Source organism: Megalobrama amblycephala, linkage group LG1 (genome assembly GCF_018812025.1).
Source record: "Megalobrama amblycephala isolate DHTTF-2021 linkage group LG1, ASM1881202v1, whole genome shotgun sequence".
NCBI classification, from domain to species: domain Eukaryota; kingdom Metazoa; phylum Chordata; class Actinopteri; order Cypriniformes; family Xenocyprididae; genus Megalobrama; species Megalobrama amblycephala.
Window position 1 is genome coordinate 36,208,773 of NC_063044.1, and position 13,227 is coordinate 36,221,999.

The 13,227-nt window shown below is 38.6% G+C and overlaps 2 protein-coding genes across 3 annotated transcripts in view; one reads left to right on the forward strand and one right to left on the reverse strand.

The window, feature by feature from the left end:
• LOC125245430 overlaps positions 1–13,227 on the forward strand; it is a 1,350,402-nt gene that overhangs the window by 1,103,441 nt on the left and 233,734 nt on the right.
• The window catches only part of LOC125245534 (cytolytic toxin-alpha-like), a 74,936-nt gene continuing 62,943 nt past the window's right edge, over positions 1,235–13,227 (reverse strand). The window contains exons 6-9 of one of the 2 annotated variants that reach the window (XM_048156164.1): positions 2,434–2,691; positions 2,105–2,276; positions 1,633–1,775; positions 1,235–1,523 (exon numbers count right to left, since the gene is read on the reverse strand). In XM_048156164.1, coding sequence (XP_048012121.1) covers positions 1,384–1,523; positions 1,633–1,775; positions 2,105–2,276; positions 2,434–2,691 — 713 coding nt within the window. In that variant the 3' untranslated portion in view covers positions 1,235–1,383. Of the gene's footprint in view, positions 1,524–1,632; positions 1,776–2,104; positions 2,277–2,433; positions 2,692–11,564; positions 12,499–12,706; positions 12,750–13,227 lie in introns of those variants that run through there. The other variant, XM_048156174.1, reaches the window with a different exon arrangement.

A 13,227-nucleotide genomic window follows, 5' to 3' on the forward strand; every position in this document is an offset into this window, starting at 1 on the left:
CAAGCATCCATGTAGATTGTCACCATCTATGCCAGCAACATGTGTCTTAAAATAATTAATTTAGATCTCAGATTTTAAATGAATGCTGTAGGCTATAGCTTACATCTGTGACGGTCTGGAAATTCTGTGCATTTCTGCACAACATAGTTTATCGTGAAATTTTGTAGAAATTGCTAGCTGTTGCTTTTAATCAGTAACTGCTTTCAGACCTAGGTGTCCGCATGTTCCGCTTCTGCAGATGTCAAGCGTAACGTTATATCTGAACAACATAACCGGCCAGCTGGAATTCCGGACTTAGCCGGCTGTTACACTACTCCCCTCTTAGTATTTTCGACGGACATTATGTAAATGAGCTCGCATGTACTGCGGAGTACGTGTATGAAAGCAGTTACTGTTCCGGTTAGGACGGGAATATGCCGTTCATGTAAATACAGTTATTGTTACAAGGATCTTTTATTGTCACGTGGAGGGATACTGGTTGTAAGGCATGCATTTAATTGACAGCCTATACTCTGCAGGGGGTGTGTCTTTTTACAGTGCATATTTACCTAAGCTTTAGGAAGTAAGTACTACATGTCGTTTCTTACAAGGTCTTACACCAACCACTAGAGCTACAAGGAAGGAAGGAAGGAGAGTGAGTTTATCTTGGCACATTTGTTTAACAGGTGCTTGTGTGGTAGATGTGAGGCTATGCCATCCGCAGTGGAGAGTGTGTGCTGTAGGGAGGTCGATGCCTATTGGTCCCTTGTCCAAAGAAGACATTACCTGCCTCACACTCCATCCAGGGTTTGAAGCATCCTGTCTGAATCCTTTTGTGCTGCAGATAGCATACATGAACTTCAGACAGGAGCATGGCCCTCTCCAAGCCAGCAGACAAGAGTAGGTTTTGAGCAAAAATTATTTCACACTACAATTCAAAGAAACAGCTTTTCTACACCAAAATAGTAAATCCTGTTAAGCAGGTTTTTAAACTCAGTGGTTTCCATATACTTACTATAAAAACAACTTTGGTGTTGTGTAGTACAGTAGAATATCAGCCAACAGGACATGCAATATTTACAATTGGAATTGTTTACTATGAAAACATGGTATGATCAAAATGTAATTATGTCCCAATCTCCACCACAGGCAGTTCCGATACACAGCATACAGGCAGGTTGTCCGCTGGGCGTACGGAATACTAGGCAGGAACATTAGGAAAGCCTCATGTGTTGTGTCAGCAATAAGGAGGCAGTTTGCAGAGGAGGGACAAACATACAAAGGTTTCCAGTGGCCACACTTGGAAGACGATTAATAAATACATTGAAACAAACTGTACTGGTAAAATTTTTCTTTTATTATATGTTAAAACGTGAGTGTCGTGCGAGATGGAGGCTGACTGCCTCATCCTTGGCAACCTTCTGGAGGGAAGAGGTGAGGGGGGGGCGGTGCAGCAGAGGACAAGACAGCACTGCTTTCTTGTAGGGCCTGTGGTGACTTGCAGTATTCCTCTACCAGAGAGACCATAAGATTTGTTGCGTATCCTTAAGGAGAGAAATGTTTAGAACACATTTAGTAAAATGGTTGACTCACATAAAAAAAAAGATAGATTCACATAAAAAAGATATTGAAAAACTAAGTGAAACTACTAACCGTAAGATGGTTTCTCCTTGATGGGGTGGACTACCCAGCCACCTTTCCGAAACCGCGGGTAGCGAACGGCGTAGCGTGCCTCACCGGTTCGAGCTACATCTCTGTTGCCATTACTATTGAAATGTAGGGCTGCTAAGAGAAGTCTGTACGAGATAAGTAGATAAAACATTAGGTCTCCAAAGCTAACCCAATGCAGTGAAATGCAACAGAAATACATGACATTAATGTTTTCAGTTCAAATGGGTCTAAGACAATGACTCATCTTTGCAATTATTTTTTGGCAAACAATATGTAATGCTGTTATCAATCTATAACATTTTGGTCTGCTATACAAGACTGCATTAGTTTTTAGCCATATTCATTCTATCATCATTTACATGCAACAAATGTATTGCAATATCCAGAAATTGAAAAAAAAACAAAAAACAAAACTAATTTTATTAGTATCAATACTTTTAAGTGATAACACTACCTGCTGTACATCCCAAGAAAAGAAAAGCCAGTGTGTTTGGGAGCAAAGTGCAGAATGAGGGAATGGTAGGCCTCCAGGGAGAATGTCTGATGCTGAGGTGACAATTGTCGAATATCCTTTACCAGTGCTTTCCTGGCAGCTACACTCTCCAGTTTAGTGGCTGCTGGTGATCCTGAATAAAACATATAGTCATATAGTCTGTCGCATTTCATAATACAAGTCATTTTTAGTACACACTATTGATAAAACCAAACTAAACTTAACAAGCACTGAAAAAAGTTTAGCCTCAAAACATTTGACATCTTTTAACATAGGCTATTATGTTGTACCTGGTTCCAGCCACTCCTTGTCTCTTGCCTCTCCTTCCAACGGTGGATGTGTGCAGCTGGTAAATGCAGGAGTGCTGTGTTCATGTATGTCCTGTACATGATTTATCATACTCTGCCATTTTGCCTCCATCTCATCTGGATCTCCTGTAGGGGTGGAAGCTGCGGTCCAGTAAAGATGGTTGATAATGGCTGGCCTCCACAGCTTCAGATCCTCACAGTCCCTCTCTTTTGCAGCAGCATCCAGTGCTTTCTGTATACCTGTTCCAGAGCAGACAAATAGAGCAGAGCAAACTAATTATTAGGAAAGTGAATTTTACTACAAAACAGACGTCATTGCTTCTGGTTCAACGCTGCTGCCTGCTGTCTGACCTACGCTCGGAGCTTCGTGGAGTTTATCCTAAATCCTTCTCTTTATTCCTATTCACATAATATAACTTTCTTGTTTTTCACTAGATTACTTAACCTATTGCATAGTATTACTAAACGGAACGATTTATTACTAGTAATCTACCAGCGTAATCACCTAGTGTCAGCCATAGCCCGCTAGCCTGCTAGCTACAGTCTATTTTTTTTTCTTCTAAACTAACCTTCCTTGTCGATCTAATGGCGGATTTATCCGATGTATGTTATTCTGATCTGTCCTCGCCAGATCGGGAAGCTGTGGAGACTTTGCTGCCCGGCATTCATAGATCCACCGTGAGGTACAGCGTCCCGCACATCACCCTTGCCCCAGGCACCTGCAAGCGACCGAGACATCCAGCTAGCGAGTCCCGTGTGCGATGCAGTTTTTCGGACGGCGAGGGGAGTCAGACTACTCTACAAAAACACGGTCAGTCATGTCCGATGATTATCATGTGTATTAAATGTAACGTACAGCTTAGCTCTTTCTGTCAGCAGTGAGACTTACACATGTGATAAATGCAGGGATATTGTCAGGCTGACAGAGAGAATCTCAGAATTAGAGACACGCATCCAAACTTTAATTGAGGATAGTGAGAATGAAAGGGCCTTAGATACTGCTTTGGATGCGACTAGCCTAGTAAACACTGCACACTCGGTTCCGGTTGTAGAAGCCACGCAGCAGGCTAACTGGGTGACTGTGAGGCGGCATAGTGGCAAGAACAAACACCACTCTTCCGTTCCGATTAGAACATCAAACAGGTTCTCCCCACTCAGTGACGCACCCACTGAGAATCCTGTTGAAAGTGCCCTAGTTATTGGCGATTCTATTACACGGAACGTGAAAATAGAGACACCAGCCACCATAGTCACATGTTTGCCGGGGGCCAGAGCACCTGACATCAAAGCAAATTTAAAAGTGCTGGCTAATGCTAAACGTAAATATTCTAAAATCATTATCCACGTCGGCACAAATAATGTTCGACTTCGCCAGTCGGAGATCACTAAAATTAACATTAAAGAGGTGTGTGAACTCGCAAATTCAATGTCAGCAGAAGTAATTTGTTCTGGCCCTCTTCCTGTTCGTCGGAGTGATGAGATAGTTAGCAGGTTATCATCACTCAATGGCTGGCTGTCTAAGTGGTGTCTGCAGAATAATATAGGTTTCATAGACAATTGGAAAAGCTTTTGGGGCAGACCTGATCTGTTGAAAAGAGATGGTATTCATCCCTCCCGGGATGGTGCTGCTCTTCTATCTAGAAATTTGGCAAATAGTCTTAGAGCTGAAACATGACAAACCAGGGCCCAGATCAGGACGCAGACAAACTGGCTAAACCGACCGTCTGCTAGCCGCCTCACGTCACAGAACTCAGATAATTCACAGCACATAGAAACTCTTTCACCTAGATATTATCACATAGAGACTGTGTCTGTACCTCGAACTAGTAAATACAAAAAACTTCCGAAACCTTTTAAGGGTAAAAATTTAATTGATGTTCAAAAAATGAAAATCACAGATAAATCAGATAAACAAATGATAAAGCTTGGGTTACTGAATATTAGATCTATTTCTTCAAAAGCACTTATTGTAAATGAAATTATCACAGACAATAAACTAGACTTGCTGTGTTTGACAGAAACCTGGCTAAAACCAGACGATTTCATTATTTTAAATGAGTCTAGTCCTCAAGGTTATGACTATCGACACAATCCTCGACAGAAAGGCAAAGGGGGAGGTGTTGCTGTAATTTATAGTAATATATTCAGAATCATTCAAAAGAATTTCAAATATAATTCCTTTGAAGTGATGGTGCTTTATGTAACATTATGTAAGTTGACATTTGTGCTGGCTACTGTATACAGGCCACCAGGGCACCATACTGACTTTATCAAAGAATTTGCTGATTTTCTATCAGAGTTAGTACTGGCTGCGGATAAAGTCCTTGTTGTTGGTGATTTTAATATCCATGTAGATAATAATAAAAACGCATTTGGATTGGCATTTGCAGACATTTTAAACTCTATTGGTGTTAGACAACACGTGTCAGGACCCACTCATTGTCGTAATCATACCTTAGATCTAATACTGTCGCATGGAATTGATATTGATGCTGTTGAAATTCTACAGCAGAGCGATGATATATCAGATCATTATTTAGTCTCGTGTCACCCAGCCATAAATATGGTAGAACCATCACTTCTACCACTAAAGATTGATTTATAAATAATCTTCCCGAGCAGTTTCATCACCTTAGTATACCTGACAACTTAGAAGAACTCGATGCTGCAACAGAAACTATTGGCTCTCTCTTTTCCAGCACATTAGATGCAGTCGGTCCTTTACGTCTAAAGAAGATTAAGGAAACTAATCCAACGCCGTGGTATGATGAGCACACTCGGGCTCTAAAACGAGCTGTGAGAAAAGCTGAACATAGTTGGAAGAAAACAAAACTAGAAGTTTTTCGCCTTTCGTGGAAAGAAAAAATGATTGAGTACAGAACGGCTATAAGAAATGCTAGATCTACTTATTTTTCAAATCTCTTAATAGAAAACAAACATAATCCTAGGTATTTATTTGACACAGTGGCTAAATTAACTAGAAACAGAGATTCAACTGCAGACGTTTCCAAAGAGCACAGCAGTAATGACTTTATGAACTTCTTTACTTGCAAGATTGACAATATTAGAGAGAAAATTATAAACATGCAACCGTCTACAGTTTCGCTTCAGACAGTGCACTGTAGTGTCCCTGAGGTAAAACTAGAATCATTCGCCGCTATAGGAGAGGAAGAATTATCTAAACTTATCAAATCATCAAAATCAACAACATGTATGTTAGACCCAATGCTGACTAAACTACTGAAAGAAATGCTTCCAGAGGTCGTAGGTCCACTTCTTGATATAATTAATTCATCTTTAACACTAGGATACGTGCCAAAAACTTTTAAGCAGGCTATTATTAAACCTCTTATTAAAAAACCTCAACTAGATCCGAGAGATTTAGTAAATTACAGGCCAATCTCGAATCTACCTTTTCTGTCAAAGATACTAGAAAAGGCAGTTTCAACACAACTGTGCTCCTTTTTAGAAAGAAATGGAATCTGTGAGGATTTCCAGTCAGGATTTAGACCATACCATAGTACTGAGACTGCTCTCGTTAGAGTTACAAACGATCTACTCTTATCATCCGATCGTGGCTGTATTTCTCTATTAGTGTTATTAGATCTCAGTGCTGCTTTTGACACTATCGATCACAACATTCTTTTAAAAAGACTTGAAAACTATATTGGCATTAGTGGAATTGCTTTGGCATGGTTCAAATCTTACTTATCTGACCGTTATCAGTCTGTAGTAGTTAATGAAGAGATGTCGTATCGATCACAAGTTCAATATGGAGTACCACAAGGCTCAGTACTAGGACTGTTGCTTTTCACTCTGTACATGCTGCCCTTAGGAGAGATAATTAGGAAGCATGGTGTTAGTTTTCACTGCTACGCTGACGATACTCAGCTCTATATTTCCTCGCGCCCTGACGAAACCTACAAATTCACAAAACTAACAGAATGCATAGCTGACATTAAAAACTGGATGACAAGAAATTTCTTATTATTAAATTCAGAAAAAACTGATATCCTAATCTTTGGACCAAAAACTTCCTCACGAAAAAACCTTGAATACTCTCTAACACTTGACGGGTGCTCCATTAAATCTTCGTCCTCAGTTAGGAACCTGGGTGTGCTCTTTGATACCAATCTTTCATTTGAAAGTCATGTTTCTAGTATCTGTAAAACCGCCTTCTTCCATCTAAAAAATATATCTAAATTACGACATATGCTCTCAATGACAAATGCGGAACAGTTAGTTCATGCATTCATGACCTCAAGACTAGATTATTGTAACGCTCTACTGGGTGGTTGTTCTGCTCGGCTTTTAAACAGACTACAGTTGGTCCAAAATGCGGCAGCTAGAGTTCTTACTAGAACCAGAAAGTATGACCATATTAGCCCAGTTCTGTCAACATTACATTGGCTCCCTATTAAACATCGTATAGATTTTTAAAATCTTGCTACTTACTTATAAAGCTCTAAATGGTTTAGCTCCCCAATATCTAAGCGAGCTCTTGGTGCATTATAGTCCTTCACGTCTATTGCGATCTCAGAATTCAGGCCAGTTGATAATACCCAGAATATCAAAATCAACTGAAGGCGGCAGATCCTTTTCCTATTTAGCACCTAAACTCTGGAACAATCTTCCTAGCATTGTTCGGGAAGCAGACACACTCTGTCAGTTTAAATCTAGAATAAAAACGCATCTCTTTGCTCTTGCATACACATAACACATTATCAATACATTAACATTTTTTCAAATCCGTTAAAGGATTGTTACGCTGCAATAATTAGGTCGGCCGGAACCGAGAACATTTCCTATAACACTAGATATACCTGTACATCAGAATAAGAATGGCATCTACGCTAATATCAGTCTCTCTGCTTATCCTGAGGTTTGCCGGGTGCTGGATCCAGGCCGTATCCAGATCAGATGGAGAACCTGTGTCTGGACCTGACTACAACGTAGCCCAGGAGACAATGGGCCTACAGATCCAGTTCTGGCTGCATCTATAATTCAGATTTTTAATCCCTGTATCCGCTTACATATATTTATATATAATCTATTTTTAATCTCTATAATAAAATGTATAATTCAGATTTTGATTTCCATATCCATTTACATATATTATATATATCTTCCAAGGGGTTTTTTCCCTCCTAGGACTTTTTTCCCAGTGCTAGCATGCTGGGTTTTTCTCCTAGGGGTTTTTTTCCACCCCTGGGAGTCAGCCGACATTGGCTTAATGTAGCACCATCTTGTATATGTTACATATTACCACGCTTGCTTGTACAGCTTATTTTTAACCACTTATCTTTTTTCTGTGCTCCTAATATGTAAAGCTGCTTTGAAACAATTACCAATTGTAAAAAGCGCTATATAAATAAATTTGACTTGACTTGACTCAACAAAAGTGTTGAGGAGTTGGTGGGCGAACTCCCCCTTCTTTTAGTGGTAGTCCATCAGCGAAGGGCTATTGAACAAATAACAAACCATAATGAAATGTTGGAATAAGAGATAAATGATTAAATTATGATTATGATTATGTTAGTTTATGTTTAAAATTGATATCAACGTTACTATAGTTTAGTTATATAGGTAGTTAGATTATAGATATAGTTTGTTAGATTATAGTTACATTTGTTTATTTGTTGTTATTGTTATTTGTTGTTATTACTTAATTGTATTATTAATATTATTTATTTATTTATTAGGTTAATTTACTTAAAATCGGTTCGGTTCATGTTTTTTTGTGATTTTGAAATCTTTTATTTTGTTAATTATTTTGTATAAAGTTAATTATTTCTGTAATAAAGCACATCAGCATAAAATATTTTGCATGTGTGTGAGCCTGCTATAATAATATAATAACTAAATTAAAAATGATTAAGTTAACAATTGTACTATTCCTAATATAACCTTTTTCTTGGTATTGTTTACTTCATGTGCATCAACAACTTGCATGGATAATGGGTAAGTTTTACTTAAATTTGTAAGTTAAATTTGTCATTATTATGATTTTATCAGATGACCGATTATGTCTGATGTCAAGCAGCAGTGCTTCTGGGTCTAAATGCTCCATCTCATACTACAACATAACAAACGTTGCTAATTTACACACAAGATGTGGTGTAATACTATATATATATATATATATATATATATATATATATATATATATATATATATATACACGTTAGACACAAAAGTTTTATTCTTCTCTGAGCACCCCATGGCGGTGTTTTGCTAATGAATGAATCAATCAGGTTTTTGAACGAATTGGTTGATGAATGATTCGATAATTTGCTGTACATGCCAAATGAATTTGTTGAATCTTAATGTGCATTAAACAATGCTATTTCACATGCTGCATTGCAAAGATGAATTTTGACAGTTCATTCGTCAGCTTTTTTCGTCAGTTATCTTGACTTGTTACTCATTCAATTTATTGATTAGATGTAAGAATTTGACACAAAAGATGATGCATCCAGCAGACAACATTCCCACAAAGGTTGAAACTGTAATGACAGCAACTTTTTGCCTCATAACGGAAAAACATCATTAATGTCATAATTTTACTTGATATTGTAATAATGTCGATTAAAAAAGTACATTAACCATTTTTGTGTGGGGTGGAAAAGGTCTGCCACACACAGAAGAACCGTTTATGAATTAGCTTGTTAATTACTTTGTACGCATTAGAAAATCATTTTTACTTTAGTAGCATAAAAACAAAAGGATTATAAAGTAATATCTTACTTGCATCGTATTGCATCGTATCTGCACTCAGAGTTTTCAGAGTGCGTCACACACTGACTGAAATTCCCCTCAGAAAGTACTGCGTCATTGACTGAGCACATGGTGCGAGAGCGACAAAAACTCGCGCGATATCAGCAGATTTTAGGCTTGTTTGAGATGAGCAAAAGGTGTGTTCGACATCGGCTGCGGCTGGATGTAACCGATCGGCGAGATTAGCCGCGTGCAGTCAGGGAGGAGCTGAAAACGGAGACATGAAGTCGGACACTTTCTGCTTCCCGTAGTGACGCTCGCGCTGTGTTTGCATAAAACCGCTTATCACCTGCATTTGCGCTCACTATCGACAACCCAATCAAATTTGTTCAAAACTTTTTTTTTTGAATCAGTCCAAACACATTTTAATTTTTATTCAGGTGTTATGTATATACAAAACTATAACTTTTTATGACAGTAGCTTAGTGATAAAAAAAAATTAGCAAATTTTTTTTTCAGGTTTTTTTCCTCCCATCCTGTAGCCACTCGCGCCCCCCCGGGAGAGTGTCCGCGCCCCCCGGGTTGAGATGTGTTGAGGTGTCGTGGCGCTGCGCGGCGCTGAGCTTCGCGTCCGGTGCCCCTTTACTCCCTTGGCTCTGACCAGGGGCATATTCTTCGTACCTCGCTTAATACATCCGAGATGATTTGACAGATGCCAGATCTTCTAATCGTGATAACTGAACTCTGGCTAATTTGGTTCTTCAAACGAATTTGCAGATTAGATTAAAATATTTGGATTAAGTTGTCTAAGATTACTGTGTGTTCTCGTGTTCCATGAAAAGGGCAGATGTATGTATCGATACACGAAACCACGATCAGCAATGCAGCGATTGGCTGGAGTCAAGATGGCAACGTAATGGCATCATAATGAGAAAAGACACCTGACGAAAAACTTGACGAATTTCTAGACATTTATAAGGAAACAGCCAAGCGAATAAATGACAGAAGAACGACATAAATGTTATAATAGATAAATGAAATGTGCACTACATGATTACCCAATTATTTAGGCTATATTCACAATTTCTAGTATTTGTACAGGCAATTCTTTATTTCAATGTTGTAATTAGCAACCAGTTTACCTTTGAAGCATATTTGACAGCATTAATTAAAGTTTCTTAAGGGTCAAGATCAAGTTATCTGCATCTCCTGCGCTTTATTAAGCCACTCCCATAATATCTGTCGCGGTTCAAATGCACAAATGCATGTATGGCATAGACATCTGTACATCATGTGTGTAAGACTCCAATAAAAATTATTACGTAATTATTCCCTCACTAATGTATCTCTCAAAGAGTAAAACTGTCGGTGTCTATATTATGACACTACATGGCATTATAGTATTATTTGCAAATTTATTTTTAAATCATTATTATTGTCCCTGGTTTACATTAGGGTACTCTTGTGGGAAAGTAGCAGTGGCTGGGACAGACTTTAAACATCACCTCCGCTTAAAAAGATGCAATCTAATCCTGTTTACATGAAATAAGCCTGCTCCCGAGCAGGTTTGAGCTTACGGACCTGTTGCTATGACAGCAAGTCCAGGATGAGCGTCGAAGAACCGAACAATCCAAGATCATGCCAAATCGCCATCAGTCAAATCCAGCTAAGTGAGTTAGCCACGTACGAAGAATATGCCCCAGGTGCCTGTCGCTAGAGGGTTGTGGCTCATATTCTGTGTCAGCATCTTCAGTGCTCTAATACACAGTAAATTACAAGTGAGTTCATGAATTTACAGAAAAATAAAGCATATTCAGTATGCTAAGTTAGCAGCTGTAATGCTATACGATAGCTAAGCTTTATTGATACAATTTGTGCCTAAATACAAACATATCCGAAATTTAGACTTACAATGTCGGAAATGCTTTGACTGTATTTGGCAGATATTTTTCGAATAGCAGTGTTTTTGTCAGGAGTAACAACCTGCGGTGAGTCCGACATAATGAATCCACTGACACGACACAGCATATCCCGGTGGTAAACAAACACTTGTGTTCCAATACTCGTGCACGAGTTTTGGGAGGCGTTCCCTTGAAATGAGCTGTGAAGGAGGGGGGCTGTTCTTACGCATGCGCTCATTTCAAAAACTCACTAACAGTCTTTGGATTCTTAGTCGATTAAAAGATCCTCTTTATCACCTTTGATGGCTCTGACCAATAGTTGTTCTCACTGTCCAATGACAGCGTGTGTTACATTTACAGTGACAGAGGATTGGCTCTTCAGACTGAGGTGAAAGTTTATTGGTTGCTCCACGTGTGTCCTGACCAATGGCATTTTTAACTCGATTGACAAATGGATAAAGAAAAGCTTTTTTTTAAAAAAAAAGAGATTTAATATGATTTATTAATGTAGTTTTTATTGTTCTAATAATCTATGTTTTAAACATGAATCAAATAAACAGTTTCAAGTTTGTGTATTTATTCATACATGTAAAAATGTTCATTTGTGTTTGAATGATTAAATTGATAAATTGATTGTTGTTATATAGGAGTGCCACTCCTGCTCCTCATAATGACACCACATGACACAATATACATGAAAACTGAGTGCAACATTTATTACAATATTACAACATTTATTTCATCATGTGATTTTGAGTCATTAACACACATTTATTGTGTCACGATATTTCAGTGTCAGTGTGATGAAGAGACTCTATAACATCTGATTCATCAGCTCAAAGCATTATGGGTAGAGTCTCTGTTCTGATTCATCAACACAGTTTCACTGATGATCCAACAGGACCCATCCCAAACCCAGGATAGAGCGGTTGAGTGAATGTGGTCTGAACTGTGTGGATGAGGATCATTGTGTCTCCAGAGACGCTGTAGAAGGACAGAGTTCCTGCACTGTGATCCACATACACTCCTACTCTATAGTATTTCTTCCAATTCACTGTTCTGATGATGATCGGCTTTACAGGGAGACGAGTCTCTTTCGTATTGTGCCAGAATGAGTATCTGGAAGAATAGCAGGTCAAAGTCCAGGACTGATCATTAGTTCCAAACGGTTTCTCACGACCCTCGCTATTCCTGCTGATGCTCTTATATGACACTGATATATCCACTTCTACACTCCACTCAACCTCCCAGTAAGAGCGTCGATCACTCACGCTCTCTCTACACAACGCCTGATGCCACCGATCAAATCTGTCTGGATGATCAGGATACGACTGAAGCTCTGGGTAAACGTTAGTAATCAGTGTGTTGTTCTCAGACAGACGGAGGTATTTATTCATTGAGTTCAGATCTGGAGTGAGCTGACGGGAATCTGATGGAGATAAAACACATCACAATCAGGAATGATCAGTCTGATCTTTTAATGTATCTGAACTCTTCATGTTCAGTATTTCATCAGTGTCTCAGTACAGTTGAGCAGATATCCTGTGAAAATCATCATTATCATGATCAACTCTAAATCTCTTCTGTCGTGTTTTCTCACTCAGTGAGTTTCTCTGCTTGTTTTCTCAGTGACTTACATTGTAGGAAAGCCGTTCCTGGTCTTGGGAACAAAGTCTTTGTCTGTGGAAATCAAGAGACATGAAGAGTGTGATTATCATGTCAGGAGAAAATGATCCCAGCATCCATCGCTCACACATGCAGAAATCCTCCAACACAGAAGATATTTAGAGAAATGCCTCTGCTGTTTCCTGACACAGACACTACTGAGGGTTTGATATTATTGACACGTCATCATATTTGATTTGTCTTCTGTAGACATGAACTGATCAGAGGGAACAGGATCAGTTTCACTTTGCTCCCCATACAGAGAAATCATATCGCTTCATAAGACGTGGATTAAACTTCAACCTCCTTAGTAATGTTCTTCAGAGAGACTCTGATCAATCAATAAATGTCTCCTGCTTAATCATTTGATTAGCCGACAGTATATTATAATTGTACTGTTTATTATGAAAATGACTAAATACATGGAAGACACATTTCAGCTTCAGTTATTAAATCACAGAAATTATGGTTTTGGTTTTAAATTCTTCTAAAA